The following is a 15,238-nucleotide window of genomic DNA, read 5'->3' as shown; positions in this document are numbered from 1 at the left end:
ATGCCTAAATGTACAAGAGCTAAGCACATGCACATAAAAAATTTGTAAAACATCTCTTAAATATTAAAATGTCTCTTACTGCATCAAATCAAGAAACATTTTGATCTCTCTCAAGTCCTTAATCACTAAAGAAATTTGGTAGCTCACATCTTACCATTTGAGCTCGGAGATACATTTGAGCTTGGCTTGCAGTTAGGGTAGGGGAGGTACTCCCTAGCAACATAGTCTGTTGGGTAATACTGCCGCTGGTAGAACTGGAAGCCTGGGAACGGCTTATTAACTGTGCAGGTGTAGGAGAAGTGGAGAGGTTGATCTAAGGAAGAAAACATATTAGGTCATAGGCTTCCATGTCACTGATTTTCACCAAGCTGCAGTTAGGCAAACAATAGTATATACAGTGGCTAAGGAACCTAGAGGACTTCCACTTTAATAGACGCCCCTCACTTCTTTGGGCAATTAATTTGCACATATGCAAACAATAGCCTTTACTGGTTAGTAATCAGAACAATTTTGAAGGATATCCTCATTGTGTTTCAGTAAGATTCTAGTATCTTAAAATACCATTTTCACTACCTCCCAAAAAGTAGGGCTAATGTTCCATTATTTTAATATTCCACATAATAACTTAACACATTCAAATCAACATTTTACAGTATTTTGTCAAATTCTGTCACATTCTGGGGGATTTTTTAAGTGAACAAAATTAAAGCACATAATCCATTCATATACACAAAAACATACAAGTAACATATAATTAGTATAACATTCTTCCACCAAAACTCTCAGAGAAAAAGAAACTACAATTGCTACTTGTCAAGAAGATGGAAAAATCCTGAACGCTGGTTACAAAATTAAATTATAAACACTATTTCAAAGTTTAAAACTACTGTTAAAGAATAAGCTAGTGCAGTTTATTCCTAGGAACCATAAGAAACTGGCATCTATGCAAGCAAACCAGGTGGGGTAAGTGGGGAACAGGGCAAAGGGAGACCTGTATACCCTTTTTTATCTTCTAATTTCATAACACATTCACGTAGTGTCCATTTTAAAAATAAATATTTTTATGAGTTTTATAATCTGACCTCAAATCCTTTTTGTGGACAAAGCAAAGAATAAAATTAATAAATAAGAAATAAAGAAATTACTTATTAGACTTTTGAGTCAAGCACCAAGGCAGACTGGACTCATATATCCAAGTGCCCAAATATACTCACTGAAATGCTAAATCAACATGAAAAATTAGCATAAATGAATTTTAGAAAGTGATGGGGAGAAGGAAATTTCTAGGTGCCAGAAAAGAAGAAACTCAAAGATGTAAAGTTCTGGCTGACACCAAGGTAGTCTAGGGGGATACTGGCCTACAGATATAAAACACCTGATTTTGAGCCTATTTCAGGGAGAGCTGGAAGTAAACAAACAAACAAAAAAAATCCTATTTTGAGCCAAGATCCTCAAAAGCGCTGCTTAATGTGTGAAAAGGAGGCTGGAGAAGCTCCACCAACATGCCCTGAGAAAGAGCAAGGCAGCCGGCCATGCCCAGCTGGGGAACAGAGGCTCCTGTGAAAACCCAAACTCCAGGCTTGCACTACGTTGGGGTAGAGAATACAAATTTAGACTACCTGTGCAGTCCCAGAATCCACCCCAAGCATTAGCATTGGCACTGGCCCAGAACATTTGTTAAACTGAACAAGTGAATGGAGGAAGCTGAGTGAAGGTTATAAAGGAGGACTTCTCTGTATTATTTTTGTAACCTCCTATGAGTCTATAATTATTTTAAAATAAAAAGTTTTAAAAAACTGTACAGAGGGTATACAGGAGTTGGTTAATTAATTCTCTAATTTTAGCTGTATCTTTTAAGTATTTCTTAGTTTTAATAAAATACTTAAACCTGTAATTTAGTACATAAACACAACATAATATACAAAATTAAGCCTGCAATCTAGCTTTTCCTTCTACCATGCTGCTAATCCCCACCAGCAATAATCAGTGCCCTCTGACAAACTCGGTGAGTTCTTATCAGAACATTCATCTCCAAATGTTCCTCTTTTGTCCTCAACACTTTTCTTCTTAAATTCCTAAAGAGTTCAATCATGATTACTCTCTATCCTCAATGACAAATTCTTATTCTGAGGTCCGGATCCAAATACCTCGTGAACACATCTTACTTTTGAGTTGTCTCTTACCAAATCAAAATCAACATGTTCCAACACCAAACTCACTATTAGTTCTTCTAAAACCAGCTTCTTCTCAAAATGGCTACTGTCATCTTCTAAAATCCCCCAAAACAGATTATCTGGGAGTCATCCTGATTCTTCCCTCTCCTTTACCACACATGTACTACATCTTATTGATTCTATACCTTTGTTCTCATTTTCATTTTGACTTTTAATCACTTATTTTGAGAGTATGGGGTCATGGCTCTTGACCTAGATTTCTTTAAGCAGATGCAGACTGATCCCCTTACCGGGAATCTGGCCTCCTCCTTCTTGCCAGATAATATTTCTCTGATTTTATTAATATTAATTAACCATTTAAAAACCTTCTGGATAACCTTCAACCTCCTCTGACTCTCTAGCATCATGTCCTCCCACTCCTCTGTACAGTACCCTTCACATAAACCGTGTGAAGTTATTTGCAGTATCATGATACTCAGGCCTCTATGGCAATGTTCGGGACTGGACCAATCACCCCCCTACCCCCAAGCCCTACTCTCTCTACACCTATGTAGTCAACAATTCCCTCTCAAAAATCTTCAGCTCTAATAACTCTTTTAGGTACCCCTACATCCAATAGTAAAACTATTTACCCTCCTTTTTGTCTGTTATCTTCCATATACTCTACCCTTCTAAATAATAATTGATTTCTTTAAGGGTAGGGAACATGTGTTATTCATCTTCATTATTCGGTATCTGTAAAAGAGTCTTCATTCAACATTTTATTAAATTAATAAATGCCATGTTATTTTTCAGTCATATTCCAGAGTTTTAATGCAATATGTAAGCCCAGCACAAAAAACAAGAGTGTGTATGTATGTGTGTGTCTGTGTGTGAGTGAGGGAAAGAAACAATTCTGGTATAGCCCCTAACAAAGCAGAGTAAAAATGCAGTGTGGTGATATTAGTTCAACTTTATGTTTGATGTGCTATATAATAAATTATTGCCCTAACTCGTGTAGCTCAGTGGGTTGGGCATCGTGCCACAGACCAAAAGGTTGCCAGTTTGATTCCTGGCCAGGGCATGTGCCTGGGTTGTGGGCCAGGTCCCAGTTGGAGGTGTACGAGAGGCAACTGACTGGTGTTTCACACATCAATGTTTCTGTCACACATCAATGTTTCTGTCCTTTTCTTTCTGTCTCCCTTCCCCTTTCTCTAAAAAATAAATAAATAGCATCTTTTAAAAATTATTAATAAAAACATAATCTTTTTCTGCATCTACAAAGAGGCATTTTGGATAAAACCTTGCTCCAAAGAAAAATTGTTTAGTGGTGTAAAACCAAACCCAGGTTTTCTGACACATATTTTGGCATTCAAGGAGCTTTCTGGTACCTTGAAAGCTCGTTAATTCAGGTCATTCTGCAGTATTAATGCCTTGGCAGTTTTTTCAGTCAGTGATGTGGGGGAGGGTAGAAAGGAGGGAGAGAGACACTCACCGACTCTAGAAAACACAAGACCACACACTCTTTAAACAAAAACATAATAAAAGTCTTTTAAATGCCCAAGGGTACTCTTTAAGGAAGTAGAACACAAAGTACAGACAGAATGCTTTTCTTTTTCTTAAAAAAGAAAAAAAGGAAGTAAGAAAACCAAATAGTTACTTCCTAACCACCTGCATTGTATTTTACATTGACTAAGTTGTGAGATCCAAGAACAAATATTGTATTTATTTTTAAGTTCCATACAGCAAATAACATGTTAGGCAGTGTGTACTAACGAATGCCCAACCCATGAGAATAAGCAGACCAGTACCCACCAGCACCCACCTCTGCAAGAAGTCCATCTTCACAGCTCTCCTGACTTAAGAAACTTCCCTTCCTCTCCACAACTGATAAGGTTCTCCTCAATTTTCTGCTGTGTTCTGCTGACCTTAACACTTTCCATTATTTTCTTTGTCAATTACATCCCCACCCTCCTAAATCCCTTTCACTTTAAAGCCTTGGCAAAGCCTGGCACTTCATACTTCTAGCCCACACTTCATAAAGGAACGTACTGCTTAAGCCCTATTACTGCAGGCTCTCTCCCCACTGGCACTAATTCTAAGAGTCACCAGGGAAAACCAAGTTGGCTTAAGAAAACCATTTAATTCCCAACCATTTCTTGGTGTCCCTGAAAGGAGATTACATAGGGCTTCTGGCCCAGAGTACTCTCTAGAGCCAAAGACCATTAGGGAGCCACTGCTGCCATTTGATCAAAAGCAATTGAGAATATCTAGAGAGAGAGAGACACAGTACATAGATACTAATAATACATGCCTATGGAATAGAAATATTTTAATGACCCACTGTTAAATGAAAAAGCTTCAGAATAGCATACAAAGTATAATCTTAAATAATTACATATGTATGTCTGTGTGTGTGTATATATATATCACATATGAGAAGAACAAGTTGAAAGAAAAGTGACTGCACTTCATACATACACAATAATGCACAGCGTGGTTGGTCCCCATTTATCTGTGGTTTCACTTTCCACAAAGCGGTTCAAATGTATTAAGCAGAAAATTCCAGAAATAAACAACTCCTAAGTTTTAAATTACGTGTCATTCTGAGTAGCATGATGAAATCTTCCACCACCCCACACCATTCTGCTCCGTCCCACCTGGAAAGTGAAATTACCTGTTTGTCCAGCATATACAATCTATATACTACCTACTCATTCATCACTTAGTGGCAATCTCAGTTGTCAGATGGACTGTTACAGTACTGAAGTGTTTGTGTTCAAGTAACCTTTATTTTACTTAATAACAGTCCCAAAGCCATTCACATAATTTTGACTACACCTATAGTGTACCCTTATAATTGTTCTATTTTAATAACAGTTATTGTTGTTAATCTCTTACTATACCCAATTTCTAAATTAACTTTACCATACATACTTATGTATAGAAAAACATATCTATACAAGGCTCTGCACCATCCTTTTAGGTTTCCACTGGATACATCTTGGAACATATTCTTTGCAGAAAAGTGGGTACTACTGTACTTGTAAAACTGTATAGCATTAGATTTGGGATAGCTACAAATACACAAATATATGGTCTACCCAGAAGGTATCCAGCCATGTAATTAGAAAATTAGAGACATTTATTGAAAAAGATACAAGATACAAGAAGCACTGTACATAGGACAATGACACCTCAGCTTCCTTCAAAGGAGGCACCTTGGGACCTCACACTGTTCTCCCAATTGCCATCAGCTGCCTGGTCGTATTTTCCTGAATCTCATCGATGGTCTGCAATCTCTTCCCTTTCAAAGGTGATTTTAGTTTTGGGAAAAGCATACCTTCAATTACAAACCTGCCAAAAATGCATTCTTTCCCACTGTCACTACCACTGCTATTCCTTAAATGCAAACGCAGAAATCCTAATCAGCCTTTCCACTAAGGAAAGAGATCTACCATGGGCAGACCTCTCTTCAGAGCAGTGGAAGAAATGCACCTTGATTAATCTTCATAATCATTCACCCTTACATACAAGCAGGAAGCTTATATAAGCATTTTAAGAAAAAAACTGCTTTCTCTTATAAGAGAAAAAACAGAAGTATGAAAGAAAAAGACCAAGACAGTTTCTAAGGAAAATAAATCCAGAAAACAGAAAAAAAGTATTTAAAAAGTGGTATTATAACAGAAATCTAAAATATTTTATCTATCACAGAAAAGTGAAAGGATTAGGAAGTACGAATTGGTAGTTACGGCATAGAGAATATTGTCACTAATATTGTAATAACTATTTATGGTGCCACATGGGTAGGAAATATTAGGGAAAACACTTTGTAAAGTGTATGACTATCTAACCAGTATGCTGTAAACTTTAAAAAAATGTAAAATAATATTGAATGTAAACTGCAATTAGAAATAAAATAAAGTGTTTTATCCATCATAGAAAAACAAGATACTATGCAAAAAGAATAGGAAAATGCTCTTAGACACTAAAAATACAATGGTAAACTAAAAATGTTTTAAATATAAAAGGAAAAGGTATTTTTAAAAAGGGAAGGAAATAACCCACACCAGAGTGAAAAGATAAAAACAGAAAATGAGTAAAAAGCTAAAAAAAATAAATAAAAGGTCAATCCAGAAAGATCCACATCCAACTAAGGAGCTCCAAAAAGAACAGAGAAAACAGAAGGAAATAAAATTTTTTTTAAACTTTTTTGGTTTCATATACACAAACACTAAACACCTAGTTTTCACACTAAGAGGGCCGGCCCAACAAGTGTCCTGACATCTAGATATATTCTCACAAAACTCCATAAAAGTATAGAAAAAAGGCAAACCTAAAAGACTGAAGAGAGAAAGAACCAATTGTCCCAGAGGAATAATGACTTATCATCAGCTTTTTCTTCAGCAATGATAAAATTCTGAAAACAGTGGAACTGGCTTTCAAATTTCCTAAAAAAAATTATTTTCAGTGTTGGACTTATATAAACACAATTACTTAAAAAGGTGTGTGTGGGGAGGGAATTTTCAGGCCTATAAGGTTCCAAGTTTATCTTCCATATACCCTTCTCAGAGAATTATGAGATACTCCAATAAAATAAAAGTCTTATCATAATGCTTTTGACTACTTACATTTCTGCATCCTGTAATCCGCTGTGCCCTAAAAGCTTTGTTCACTTTGAATCCTTGGCACTGAACACCATGCCTGACACCAAGTTGGCATTCAGTAAGGCAGTACTGGCACAGACAATCCCCATGAGGAAGGGAAACCCACTAACACAGAATCCCACTCAGGAATGAATTCCTGAAACTAAGCACTGCTATTTCAGGATCATGAGCTCATTAACAGTCCTCCTTTCTGCAAACTCTACATTTTTAAAAAAGATTTTATTTATTTTTTTAGAGAGAGGGAGAAAGGAGAGAGGAAAGAAACATCAGTGTGAGAGAGAACCATTGATCAGCTGCCTGTGTACACTGTGACCAGGGACTGAACCCACAACCCAGGCATGTGCTCTGACCAGGATCAAACCCACAATCTTTGGCTTTGCAGTACAACGCCCAGCCAAATGCACCTCAGCAGCCAAAGCTACAACAGTGATTTGTAGTTCTACTTATGTATGCATTCATTGGTTGATTCTTGTATGTGCCCTAATTGGGGATCAAACCCACAACTTTCACTTATCGGAATGATGCTCTAACCAACTGAGCTATGGCCAAGCCTGGCCAAAGCTGTACTTATTTTTTAAAGCTCAACTTAAGTCTCATAGAAGCAGCTTTCCCCAACTACTCCAATTCCCAAAGCTCTCTCTTCTGTTAACTCCCATAGCATTTATCACTTAATTATATACTGCTACATTGTTTAGTATTTGATATGTTTAGGCATAGTTCTTCATGTGTTTATTTCTGTTCCTGAAGAAAGGGACTCTGAGTCATCTGTACCCCAGGGTAACTAGCACAACTTAGACAATAGTTACACGGTACTTGCTAGTTGGGTGTCTGCCTACAAACTGGCAACAAAAGGATCTTATCACTGAGATAGGGGTATAGACCCTCTTCTATAACGTAGTAACAGACAATCAGAACATGTCCTGAAATGATTCACTGCATTGCAGACAATCCACTTTCAATAATCAAGCATTAAAATTAGTATTATGCATTACATATCCTAATAATTTCGTCTTTCAACAAACACACACCTACACTGTGAAAGGCACTGTTTTTGTAATATATATAAACAAATATTTAAAAAACACGAACAGAATCTTGGATTAATATCTAAACCAATAGTTCTCAAACTTTTTTAAATAGAAACCTTTCTTTAAATGTAATCTTATCCAGAACTCCCAGACTTAAACAGATCACAGAACTGTTTTATCTATTGCTTAGGACAAGGCCCAGAGCCCCATATATCTGACTCTGCTCAGGCTGTCATTACAAGGTAAACAATAGAAATTTATTTCACATAGTCCTAGAGGCTGGGAAGTCCAAAATTGAGGCATCAGTCAATTTAAGTTTCGAGTGAGAGCGCTCTTGCTGGCTTACAGATGGATTCTCACTGTGTCTGCCCATGGCAGATACACACACACACACACACACACACACACACACACAGAAGGGGTGGGGAGAGACAGAGGTATCTCTCTTGTGTCTCTTCTTCTTTTATGAGAACAGGGGGTCTATTGCATCAGGGATCCACCATTATGACCTGGTTGAACTTAACTCCTTAAAGGCCCTATTGCCAACAGAGTCATATGTAATTTAGAACTTCAACAAATGAATTTTGGGGAGAAGCAATTTAGTGCATAGCACCATCTTCTGCACTTTCTCCTTGATCTAGACCTAGGCATATCTGCATGGAAAACTAAAAACCATCTGCCATTAGTTTACATAAAAGAAAACCAGTCATCAGAGAATTAAAAGGCATCACCAGTTAGAGAATTAAGACTAGAACCCAGGTCCCTCATCTCCATTCTACCAAACTTCCTCTCATAATATTCCATAATTTCTAGTGAAGTCATCATGCACTCTTGTGACTTCAATTTTCAGCGAGATGCACAAGACATCAATAATTACCACACCTCCCACATGAACTTCAAACTCATATATCCAGTATCTACTCAACATCTACAGGTAGTTGTCTAACATACATCACAAACTTAAAACGTTCAAGCCAAACTCCTAGTTTTCTTCTCCAACATCTGCTTTGGCAGATCCTTCCAGATACTCAAGCCAAAATACTACACAGAGTAACCCTCAACTCTTCACCTTTTCTCACATCTTTTATTCAATCCATTAGCATATCCGGTTAGCTCTAGTTTCAACACATACACAAATTTCTATAATAAAATATTAGAGAAGAAATATTCAGAATCTGGCTAATCACTTCTCATCATTCCTACTGTCACCATCATGGTCCAAGCCACCAGTAACTCTCTCTTGCATTATTACAAGAACCACTTAACCTGACTCCCTGCTTTTGTCTACCTTTGCACCTTAGAACCTACTCTCCACGTTACAGTTAAAACCTGCATGTGATCATGTCACCTCCCTACTGGAATAACTCTCCAACAGTTTCCGAAGTCATCCCCGGGAAAACCCGAGGGTTTTATAATCTCGTGACTAGATTACGATATCTCAAATATCCCAAAATCACACTCCCACTCTCTCAGTCCACCCCAGCCACACTGCCCTCTGTTCTGTTCCTTTAGCATGCTTGCCTCTCTCACCCTCCTTCAAATACCATATTTATATGGTAACATAATATTAATTATTTAACTAATTAAAAGTAGTAAATTCACTCATCCCTTTCCTTGTTTTATTTTTCTCTATAGCACTTAACTACCATCAGACATTTTATATATTAGTTTACTATCTTTCTATTCTTAGCTCCATAAAGACAGAGATTTTTGTCAGTTGTATTGCTGCATTCCCAAATGCTCAATAAATGTTTGTTGAGTGAATACTCATGTAAGAACATAAGAACAAAGTCATAAAACTAACTGGGCTTCAAAAACTCCTGTCATCTAGCACCACAATTAGAAACCTATCAAAAATAAGATTTTTCCCTTTTGATAGAAAAATACAGTAAGTTAAAGTAAAACATCTGGGATTAATGCAGACTTCAGGACTAAAACAACAATGAAAGAGAAAGGGAATGAGACCCAAACAGCCCTTGTGTCATTTAGAGACTTACGATGGCAATTTCCAGCCACATAATCCATTCCAGCTGAAAATGCCCAAAGACAAAGAAGAGACAGTATATACAGAATAATGGCACTTCATTTACATGAGAACAAATAAAATTAATCATAGGCCTATCTATTTACATTTATGTATAGAAACAGACAGGAAGATGGGAAAGCTTCACAAAAAACTTTACCAGGGCAAAGGGACTACTGAAGAGAGAGTGTCACTTTTACTCTATACATTTGGATTGTCTGACTCTTCGACAATGAAATTATATTCATATTTTATTTAGGCAATATAAACAGTAAAATAAAGCTCTTCAATCTACATCCTCAGAGATACCCACTGATTAACAGTTTATTGTGTATTACAAATTTTCTTCCTGCATAATCAGATATATAGATATAACTTTAAAAAATAAGTTAAGACAGGAATTCTGTTTTCAGGAATATGGAATAGACATACTTTTCCCTATTCCTCCCCCAAAGTATTACTAAAAACCCTAGATGTTACATATAAAATAAACATAAGACAATCCCAAAAAGTGGATAAATGCAGACTGGCTACAGACCTCAAGGCCCAGTGAACAATGTGGTTGTGAACTCCCTGGGTTTTCTTTTTGTCTTGTATAACCCAAACTTGGAGCTAAAGAGGTCAGTAACAGAAAAACCAACGGATGTAGACAAAAAGAAGGCCTAATGAAAGCTGCTCTTAGCCGAAGGACTGGGAAAGGGCCAGCCTAGCAACATAGAAAACTTTAAAAAATTGCTCTACTTCAGCTAAACACCACAGAAAACATCGCAGCCCCACCCACACCAACAAAGATTTAGACTGCCATCTTCACCAGGCTGTAATGAGGCACCCCAAAACTCCAAGTCCCTCCAAAGGGCTAGTGTCAGAGAAGGCCAGGTAGAGGGCCAGGACTTTCACCCCACCCAGGCAGTAACGGACCACCCACCTGATCCCTGCAGAATCAGTGGGGACCATGTGAGCAGAAGTAAAGAGCAATCCCATCCCTGCCAGCCAGGAAGGCATCAGTGCGGGCCTGTGAGGAGCCAGACTTCTCACTGTCACTCAGCACTTACAAGGGGCCCTGCCTTGGGTGTCAATGGAGACTAACTGGAGAACCAGACTTCTACCCCCACATAGCAGTAAGAAGGTGGCACATGGTCCCTTTCACAAGCCAACTGAAACAGAAAGTTTAAATAAGATCCACAGTCTTATAATACTGAAAATGTCCCGGTTTCAATCCAAAATCACTCACCATACTAAGAATCAGAAAGACCTCTCAAGCTGAATGAAAAACAATAAATAAATGGCAAAACCAAGATAAAAAGGGATAATTATTTGACAAAGATTTTAAAGATCTTTGAACAGTTCTGAGCCTGCCTGAAACAAATGAAAAATATGCTCTTAGCAAAAAACCCCAGAAGATATGAAGAACCAAATGGGAAGTTGCAGGAAAAATAGTAGAATAAAATAGATAAGCTAAATGAGATTATACTATACAATCTTGCTTTCTTTCAACTTATTACCTAATGAAAATCCAAGTCTCTCTGTAAATACACATAGAGCATTTTAGTAGCTATATTCCATTGTATAAATTAACTATCATTTATTTAATTAATCCTCAATAGATATTTATATTGCTTATAATTTCTATTATAAACTGAGATGTTTATATAATTATCTCTATCATTTCTACATAATTTGTCATTTTTAATAAATGACACAATTAAAATGAGAGTATCACGTAAAAGGGCACGCACAGTTTAAATTTTCATACACACTGGCAATAACCATCAAGAAAACTATACCAATGATATTCTCACTAATAGTGAATCAGCTCATCTACTTACTTTCTCACATCCTTGCCGACAATGGGTATTGTCTCAATGTGTTTTTTTGTTTTCTAATGTCAGAAGTGAAAATAGTCCCTCATTATTTTTACATACATTTCTTTATTACTAATATGATAAGTATATTTCCATGTGTTTAAAAGCCATAAATAGTCTTTCTTTTGAAAATTACCAATGCAGATCTTTTGTGAATTCTCACTGTTTATCTTACTGATAGAAAAGAGCCCTTGGCATTTCACAAACATAAACTGGTTGATAAATATGGTTTAAATATATTTTCGAACATTTTGTTTTTTTAACTTTGTTGATGTCTTTTTTTTGGCAGAAGAGTTTTTAACCAGTTTGGGTTTCATTTTAGCAAATCAAATTTAACTAAACCTTAGTCCCAATTCAGTTAAAGTACAAAGACATCTAAAGGCTCAGTCCCAACTAGTTTTAGAGCCAATCAACCATAAAATCAACATTCTCTAGAATTAGTCTCTCCATTCTAATAGGAGTAAAGAAGAGGATACTGACACTGGCTAATTATCTATCCATTCAATTAACAATAGACTTTCCACATACATAGTTTCCCTAAGTGGTATCATTGAATTTTGACTCTAGTTTTTAATTTTTTTATCCTCATCTGAGAACGTATTTTTTCATTCCTTTTTTAGAGACAGAAAGAGAGAGAAACAAACATTGATGTGAGAAAGAAACACTGACTGGTTGCCTTCTCGTATGCATTCTGACTGGGATCTAACCAGCCACCTAGGTATGTGCCCTAACTGGGAACTGAACCTGCAACTTTTTAGTCTATGTAACAATGCTCCAACCAACTAAGCCACACTGACCGGGGTGACTCTGTTTTTTTAAAAAATACATATAATGCTCCATTGCCCCATTGGGATCTCACTCCTACTCTAAATCCCAACCTATTAGGCTGGTAATTTGGCAACATACCTTGTAACCCTTTTTTCCTACTGGAGGCTGGACCATTTCCCATGGCTTTCACTTTTATCTGGAAACCTATATCAAAATAACAAAAACTCTGAAAACACCTAGACTGCTACCTGATAGATCATTACGGTCTCTACCTAAGATCTGCTACCATACTCTGCCTCTCTTTGGGAGCTTCACCTAAATTTTGCAACCTTGGGTATCATAATTTGAACTGCTAGTCAACTCACTTGAGCTACGCTCAGCTGGGATAGAAAAGAAAATAAATGTGACCCTGGCCAATGTAGCTCAGCTGATTGGAGCATCATCTCATACACCAAAAGGGTGCAAGTTTACTTCCTAGTCAGGCACATACTCAGGACATGTGTTTGATCCCTGGTTGGGGAGTATACAGAAGGCAACCAATCAACGTTCCTTACACTGATGTCTCTCTCCTCACCACTCCCCGTCAAGGCAATGAAAAAATGTCCTTAGGTGAGAACTAAAAAAAGAAACAAAGTAAAGCAAATGTGATATATTATTCCTTTTTTAATCCATTTTCCCTACTTATTTATGTCTTTTTTCCCCACCTTCCACTCACAGGTTCTAACATACTTCATCACACAAGGCTGCCTGATTTACGGTCGGTAGCCCTAACAACAACTAACAGAGTCACTGAAATTTTAATTTCTGTGAAAATTGCATAACTAAAACCATAATGAGAGAAAAATTGTTTTAAAAGGATACCTTTTAATAATGTGAAAGGAAAAAAATTAAAAAACACTTATCTCTATGTCATCTGATGTTATTCTACAATTTCATGGAATAAAGAATTTATCTACAATGTTTTTAACCAGCCCACAAAATACTTGCTAGTCCTTTCTTTAAATACCAATGTATTAATTAAAGATGTATCTGACATCAATAACCATAACTATAGCATTACTTCCTAGGGCCAGATTATATTACTTAGATTTTTCATCTTCTTCAGTCTAACATTTTTAAGACATAAGTAATTTCTTTTTTAATTAGTTTTATTTATGTTCCAGGATACTTCCCTTAGCTAAAGAAGTACAACACAAGTTCATCCTCAATTCCTTAGCAATCAACTAACTATACTCTGCTGGAGTTAATTTTACAAAGCATCAAAGTATTAACCACACTGGATCAGGAAAATATATCTGGAAAAGATATTATAAGGTTAACCCAATGGCTCTCAACCAGGGGCTATTTTGCCCCCCCAAAACATTAGACAGTACCTAGAAACACTTTTGGCTGTCACAATGGAGGAAGGAGGAGGGCCACCATCTATTGGTATCTAAGTGAAGAAAAGCTAGGAATGCTGCTAAACATTCTATAATGCACAAGACAGCCCCCCAAACAAAGAATTATCTGGTCCAGCCCTGGCCCAGTAGTTCAGTTGGTTAGAGCACCACCCCCATACTCCAAGGCTGCAAGTTTGATCCCCAGCCAAGACATATACAAGACTCAACCAATGAATGCATAAATAAGTGGAACAACAAATTGATCTCTCTCTCTCTAAAATCAGTAAATTAAAAAGATTTTTAAAAAAACCGATCTGGTCTAAAACATCTATGATAACGTTGAGAAAAGACAACTATGAAATTTTAACATATACTACATTGTATCAATGTTAAGTTTCATGAATGTGATTATTTTCATGCGGCTTCGTAAAACAATGACTTTGTTTTCAGTATTGTAAATACATATCAAAATATTTAGAAGTAAAGGAACATGTCTCAACTTACCCACAAAGGGTTCGGAAAAAAATAATATGTAAATATGTAGACAGAAAAATGAATGATAATGCAATAAGCCAAAGTGCTAACAATTGGTGAATCTGATTAAATATTTTTTATTCTTACAATTTGAAATTATATCAAAATAAAAACTTAAACAAGTATTACCATGCCTCTAAATTTCTTTTAACTAGAAATCTTTGCACAATTTCATAGTTTATTATATGTGCAATACAGCAAACCAACTTTCTTTTACTCCTTTCTCAAAATAAATTATGCTATTGAGTGGATACTTGTAAATCTGACCCAGATAACTCAAGTAAGTGTAAGCTGAAAAGGATAGTATCATTTAGATGTCTACCAGGGATATGATGCTCTGCAGTATACTACAGTAAACGCGGGGCCTAACGTCCCTGCACTGTACCTTTCAGGTTTTTGATACATACTGAAAAATGCAATCATTTAGAACCACAACAGATCTGAATACAATGAGTTGGAAAACATGAATAAGTAGTAATACAAAAATATTTTTAAGCTCAGATTTTCAGAAGTTTAATATTAGTTTTGAATTTTTAAACCTTATCATTCTTATTTCTAGGTACTTATTACTTAAATAGCATTTCAACAAACATACAATTAACAGCTTCACAAATATTAGTGGTTTACTTTTGGAAAGTGGTAATTAAAATTTTTAAATCCAGGGAAAAAATTGGGGCACTTACAGATGTCTGGGACATACTTGACTGTTGTGTGACACTTCCTGTGGGGGACGTAGATGGTCTTCCACTGGACAGACTTGCCTAAAATAATAAGATCTTTATAATATGTCTATAAAAACCTGAAATTAAAAACATTCTGATGCC

General features: G+C 36.4%; 2 protein-coding genes across 15 annotated transcripts in view; one reads left to right on the top strand and one right to left on the bottom strand.

Annotated features, from left to right (window-relative positions):
- Nucleotides 1-15,238, bottom strand: part of PHC3 (polyhomeotic homolog 3) — a 75,372-nt gene that overhangs the window by 52,653 nt on the left and 7,481 nt on the right. For 13 of the 14 annotated variants that reach the window (XR_005081406.2, XR_005081407.2, XM_037137442.2 and 10 more), the window contains 2 exons: nucleotides 15,098-15,175; nucleotides 155-313 (listed from right to left, as the gene is read on the bottom strand). Coding sequence is in view for 12 of the 14 variants with exons in the window: in XM_037137442.2 (XP_036993337.1) it covers nucleotides 155-313; nucleotides 15,098-15,175 (237 nt within the window). In the remaining 2 variants the exon portion in view is untranslated. The remainder of the gene's footprint in view (nucleotides 1-154; nucleotides 314-15,097; nucleotides 15,176-15,238) is intronic. The other variant, XM_037137448.2, reaches the window with a different exon arrangement.
- Nucleotides 1-15,238, top strand: part of GPR160 (G protein-coupled receptor 160) — a 108,474-nt gene that overhangs the window by 92,127 nt on the left and 1,109 nt on the right. The window lies entirely within an intron of this gene.

Source organism: Artibeus jamaicensis, unplaced genomic scaffold (genome assembly GCF_021234435.1).
Source record: "Artibeus jamaicensis isolate MK-2021 breed Jamaican fruit bat unplaced genomic scaffold, CSHL_Jam_final scaffold_474, whole genome shotgun sequence".
NCBI lineage: Eukaryota > Metazoa > Chordata > Mammalia > Chiroptera > Phyllostomidae > Artibeus > Artibeus jamaicensis.
This window is presented reverse-complemented; position numbering and strand designations above follow the sequence as displayed.